General features: G+C 30.1%; 1 protein-coding gene across 6 annotated transcripts in view; it reads left to right on the forward strand.

Moving 5' to 3' along the window:
• LOC124360336 (aquaporin-like) overlaps positions 1 to 6197 on the forward strand; it is an 85643-nt gene extending 79446 nt beyond the window's left edge. For all 6 annotated transcript variants that reach the window (XM_046813883.1, XM_046813881.1, XM_046813882.1 and 3 more), the window contains 2 exons: positions 3024 to 3104; positions 5004 to 6197. In XM_046813883.1, coding sequence (XP_046669839.1) covers positions 3024 to 3104; positions 5004 to 5174 — 252 coding nt within the window. In that variant the 3' untranslated portion in view covers positions 5175 to 6197. The remainder of the gene's footprint in view (positions 1 to 3023; positions 3105 to 5003) is intronic.
• The last annotated feature ends 504 nt before the right edge of the window (positions 6198 to 6701 follow it).

Genomic DNA, 6701 nt, shown 5'->3' on the forward strand with positions numbered 1-6701 from the left:
TTGGCACGTAAAAAAATCTTACATATACAATCTATTAAGGGTGTACAAATGTTTCCTCCGGTTTTCCAGAATAAGTGATCTCATATACCGGAAATCTCATATGATGTGACAAAAAGGAGTGTGGTATTTGTACCCTCCACAGGGTATATCGTATATCACTAATCTTAAAGATAACCTATGTTTAATTTTATTTTGTCTGCACGTGTAAAAACCACTCACGTTATAAGAAGCGCAATTTTATTTTTGCATAAGTAAAAATCTCGAGATAGAGAGACCCGTATCGTATCACGGCGTGAGTGATTAAACATACAGATATAATTAACTGATGTGTAATAAAGTGGCAATATCCAGCCGCTCACATAACCTAATTAAGTAATTAGACTAATAACTAGTGGCAAATTAATCTGTCTGTTAATTATGATAGCCTGTATCTATTGTTGAAACAGCACAAATGAAACCTGTTTTAATATAAAGTGTGCTAAATCTTTAATTGCAATATGAATCCAACGTTACAAACAGAACACATTAAATGTCACAGTAAATGTCCTCTATTCTATACTAACGGCAGTGTTTTATATTCTTTACGTATATTACTGTACACATGGATACAACCATTCAGGTTAAATGTGTTCTTGCGCTCACATTTTAATATTACAAGGCAAATGAAAATGCATTATAAAATACTATTGTCATTCATATTAGTTAAAAATTAGTGTTAACTCTTTACCTCGTTTGTAACTCTCAGTATGTGTGATTATTGTGTGGGGCCGATGGGCGAGCAGTATAAGACATCCGACTTTGGATGGGAGTTAGAGATAGCGTTGGTTCAAATCCTTTCTGTGACCGAAGCACTTTTTATTAGAACCGTCGACCTTGATACAGTTATCCACTCTCCATTTATTCTGTTTCTGATAAGATCCAAGCTTAGTCCAGTGTCCGAAGATAATGGGAGAATAACATTTTCAATTCTATTGAATAACAAAATAGAATTTGCTTCTCTCTCTCTCTCTAAAACAGAAATGTAACACATAACTTACTAAGGTTCTTCAGAACCAGATGTAAGAGTTGTTAATAGAGTATGTTGCATGAACAATTTATAAATACAATTTTTGTTAATATTATGGTTAGTAATTAGCGCTAATTAGGCTATTATAGAGAAACATTAGCAAAGTGTGAAATTACGTTACATTGCCATTGTAAACCACTAGTGGACTGGCTAAGTGGATTCTCAGTTTGTTAGTTCTGTAACGCGATTCAGCATTGAAACTGTTGTATCTTACAAGCATATAAATTACGTTACATTGCCATTGTAAACCACTAGTGGACTGGCTAAGTGGAATCTCAGTTTGTTAGTTCTGTAACGCCATTCAGCATTGAAACTGTTGTATCTTACAAGCATATAAATTTCGAAATTTCATATTTTCTGTAATCTTGACTTCTTTAATTGATGTAGAACAATATTCTTTGCAATATTTGCAGAATATTTAACAGTAGAAAATCTTATATATATCTAACGATTAAGACTAAAGTAAATTAAAGTAATATAACATACTAAGTATATTTTATATTTTTGTAAAAAGTTGTATGAATTCTGAAAAAATGATAAAATCATAAATATAAAAATAGCATGATGTATTGCTAAGTTTTATGAAGGAATTCCAAGTATTCCGGTGGTATATACAATAACAGTCAGGTGTAGAGACTCTCCTTCTTGTCGGGAAGTTTTATGTCGCAATTTCTTGAGCACAATTTGCCAAACAATAAATCTGCCGCAAGCTGTTGTCCCTTGTTCAGTTTTAATCACAGACTAACTTTGGCGCTAAACTTAAAATGATGAATCTCGTCTCTTGTCTCGGCGGTGTGTATTCTCACCGCGAGTTGTGAAAACTTTTAGTTGATACAGCGATGTGTTTGTATCAATATTTCTTCAAAGTTTCAAGTGCTGAAGTTTCTGTTACTGGAAAATTATCGTGTTCATATAATAAAAAAGTTACCTTGTTTTAAATATCAAATAGAATAAAGGTTTTGCTACAGTTAGCAATATCGAATTGTTCAATTGGATAGGTTAACACACAGGGAAATACGTTAAATAACAAAATTAGGATACTTCGTCACTTTAATTTATGGTTTGATAGTTCAAAATGTGCTAAACTATCACCTATTTAATGAACTAAGGCTTTTAAGATACGTTCCAGCAGAAAATAATAATAGGGTTTAAGATATTTGCCCTGTTTATGTGTTACAATATGAATAACACAACGTTCGAAGATTTAAATGTATCCTCTTTGTCAGGTGAGGTTATAAGGAAGTTCATGGAATGAGAAAGAAAAAAAGATGAGAAAAAAAGAAAAAAACGGGGTCGAACATACCCGGAAATTGCTTAAATTCCAGACAGGATAAAATGAACCCAGGCATTGTCCCTGCACGACAAAGTCACAAACACGTGGTTTTAAGAACACTATCATACGACACACTAACACAGTCGAAAAATCCTTCCAAATATTCTATCGTCATTAGCAAACTTTAAACAAAGAAAATTATAGCTATGCTCATTTAGTTATTAATCATTAAATTCAATATAATAGTACAAAGCCCAACTAAGATAAGAAATTTTATTGATAAAATAAGTATGACGATTAAATACAATTTTATTACATATTGTTATACAGGCTGCAAAAAGCCATATTTAAAAAGAACTCATATTTTTCAATGTACAAACCACCTACGCAATAAAACATGTAAGGTTATCTTGTTGTTTGTAATGTAAATATTGAATACGTAATGCCTGGCAATTCCTCTCAGGCTATTCTGGGAGCGCTCTATTAACTCGTTTCCTACCTTTGGCATTAAAATGTTTGTAATTTTGAACTTTACTGCTGAACATACTTGTACATATTTGTCTTGAATAGCAAACGTTTTGTATGTATCAAATTTATTACAAATAACCATCTTAAAATCTGTTTCACGGTGTTGTACTATGTGTATTTCAAAGTTTTTTTTGTTTAATATTTTGTGTGCCACAGGGACCATACACTGGAGCTAGTATGAACCCTGTCAGAAGTCTGGGGCCTGCTTTGTGGAATGGGCAGTGGAGGAGCCACTGGGTAATTATAATTAAATTATTGAAGCAAACTTAACAAATTAATCTGTAATGATGTAATTTTATATTCTAAATAAAAAATAAATGTACATATTTATATCCTTACTTAAAAATCCTATATTATGATGATGATTGAAATCTCGTAATTGAACCAAGAATTTTATGATTGTTATTCATGAAATTATGCATATAAACAAACTGTTACCTTTGGAATACTATAATTTATTTGCAATCCAAAAACAAATTCAACGCTTTCCTAAGATAAATGATAAAATGCATATGTATCATTATTACTGCAAGAGCTTTCGAATCGTTTATTAGTAGGTAATTGTAAAGGAACACTAACACGTAAACTTCGTTTGTTAGTTGTATACGCTTTCTATTTATAATAAATGGCTAAAAGTATTTAAACTTATTTCATTTTGTTTGTATAGTTACTAACTAAGAACACAGTAATTACTGTGCAGCCTCAAACCTAGTAAGGTACAAACCTGAAGTCAGTGTGTCTTTATACCTATAAGACTTATCTGCATAGTGACATGGCATTTGTTTCAATATTTTGTATAACATGTTCTCGTAAGTTACAACTTTTAAAGCAATTGGAGTTTTAAAGATCAGTGGATCTTAGAGCTCTGAAACTGGAAGACATAATATATTTAAAGTATTCATAAGGTTATCATCATGAACATGTAATATGAACATTGAATTTTATTTTACTCTAACGTTTCTGGGATATTTGAATTGTGACTGTATGCCATAAGTCACCTATGCAATTTTTCGACATTTCGTTTACGATTTCCATTTATACGTATAGGGTGAGGCACACCACCCGTGCGGTATGTATTAGCTGTCACACTAACTAACTTTAACATTGTTTCTTTCTTATTCACCCTGATTCGACCTCACAGGATCCAATAAAATTATTTTGAATTTGTTAAAAATGGCCCGAAAGCACCCCATTTTGGGCGGTAGTTGTGCTTTTTGAAAAATTCTCAAATGAAAACATAGCTTGTGTGATACATAATTTTAAAGGTCTACTTACAATAAACATTTTAGTGCAAACAAAAGTTAATTATATCTAACAGTATTTACAAATTGTACAAATATGTTCTGAAATAGGCCATTAAATTTAACCTCTGTATTAGCCTCACTAAATATGAAACAAAAACAAATGTTCAAAGCTCATTACTGAGCTATTATTTAAGTAAAAGTACCCACATGTAGGAGCACTTTTTTGCGTTTTCCAAATTTTAAAAATCCTCAAAATGAAAGAATATGAAAAAGCTTGAAACTAAAAATGTTTAAATAACAATGTACAATAAATTGTATTTCATGTAGAATTTAATAGAAACATTTTTCCTATTTGAACTTTTTGTTTAACTCACTGTAAAGTTGGCAAAAAAAAATTATTGTTACGTAAGTCTGTTACGAAACATTACAAATTATTTTTAATCTGAATTAAATCAAAACATTTCGTGTAACGTTTATTTAGCTTCATATTTTTGAATGTCCTCTAAACTAGCAATATTCTATCTTGTTACTGATTTTACTAATTTACAGGTGCTTACATGTAAACCGTCACTTTCTAAATATACTTCTTTCCTGAAATTGAAGTTTTTTTACAACTTTCAACACTTCTTCAGAATGAAATTGAAATTAAACGTTAATATTTAGATAGTGAATATTTAAAAAATCAACTAGATGTATCCACTAACCAGTCAAACAGAAAATTAATGCACATAAAGAAATATTAAAAAATGTTATCCACTTCGTGGAAGATCGTGGCAAGTCCTCGGGGTATGTGCCAAAAACTGCTTTTAATGTGTGTACTTATGTCTAGTTAGTTCAATGCCATTGGTTAGACCTTTAGTTGTATGGTTTACATACATATGTATATTTACAGGTTTACTGGCTTGGGCCTGGTCTGGGTGGATTCTTTACAGCGGTCTTCTATCAAGCCATATTCAACAGGAACAATGTCAATGACGCAGCCCCTCTGGAGGAGGTCCCTCTCAACCAAGTGAAAGTGAACGTTCAAAGAACGAGTGATAAGAAAGAGCAAAACTCGCATTAACAGTTTGTTGAGGCATCGCCTTTGTAACTTTCTGTAAAAACCTCAACTAAATACCTTTAGGTATTTATCTAAGAAAATGTAAGTTTATACTTTTTATAAGTACAGTATAACACGAATTATACTGAATGTGAACTTTTACTGAAGTAATGCTCGGGAATCATAATATTTTAGTTATGATTCATATACGAAAGCACTTACAGAAATGTTTTTTTTAGGAACCTCACTAACTGAATAAAAGGAAATCCAGATTCCTGATATTACTGTCATTATTTACGAGTATGTTAAATGTATTCACATAGAGAATCTTTTATTAAACGATGTTATGCATACTAAACAAACTAGTTGCAGTGTAAAACTAGAATAAATATCAAGTATTCCATTATATGCATTGATATAAAACCTACAAAATGTTTAAAATAAATTTAATTTAATTTACAATAAGTTTTGAAGTATTTACTAATATTTTTGCAAGCATTTAAATTTACTTCTTTATTTCACGCCATGTTCTTCAAGAGTAGTTTATATAATCATTAGAAGTTATTGTTTTAAGGCTTCGTGAATCCATTGATAAATTTACAGTATATTCATGTATTTAAAAGAGAACTTGAACTTTCAGTAATCTGTCATGAAGGTGGTTTAAACAAACCTCAGTTATAGTTAAACATTTAGTCATAAGAAACTACGTCTTTCCATCCCACTTATCTCATTGCACACTTTAACACGAGTTAAATATTGAATTAAATCATAATAATATACGTAATTGCAAAATTTTGTTTCTGCTTTATTAAAACGCCTTGAAACAGATAGTACTAAAAACTAAAAGACTGACTTTACAAATGGATTTTGCTATTTTATAGTATATGTATGTAGTGTAAATGATTGTAAAAATAGTGTAGAAAGAATAAGATTTTATAAGCAATGTTATATAATATAATTTAGATTAACTATATAAACAATAAGTTGTATATAACAACGAATTATTAAATGTGAAAATGAATTAATTAAATGACATTTGTTTTGTTGGAACGATTACTTTAGTGTCCCTTCAAAATCAATAGCTGTTAATTTTAAAGTTTTGTTTCCATCACATATTTTGTTTAGATGATGAGTTTGGGAACCTTTCAGTTATTGTATTCATAAGTAAAATATGTATTACGTCAATATAGTATCAGAGGTATTTTTTTAAATGTTATGACATATTTAATATTATGTAATTTTATATTTTTAACTTTCAAAAAAAAAAAAAAAATTATACAAGTGTCATACAGAACAACCTAATATCATCGTGTTTTGGAAATTAAAATATTCGTATCAGTTTAGCTTAGCAATGTAACTAACATTAAGTCCATAATGTACTATCAGAAAGTACATTTTTATATTTCGGTCCCATTAGTTATTATACATTGTCATAAAAATCGCCTTCTGAAAGGGCTTAGATTATTAGTAGTTATACAGGTTGCCTTAAATATCTTTATATGAATTAAGTTTCAAAATTTAACACTGTTACACTAATATAAAAAAATGCTA

Source organism: Homalodisca vitripennis, chromosome 4 (assembly GCF_021130785.1).
Source record: "Homalodisca vitripennis isolate AUS2020 chromosome 4, UT_GWSS_2.1, whole genome shotgun sequence".
Taxonomy (NCBI): domain Eukaryota; kingdom Metazoa; phylum Arthropoda; class Insecta; order Hemiptera; family Cicadellidae; genus Homalodisca; species Homalodisca vitripennis.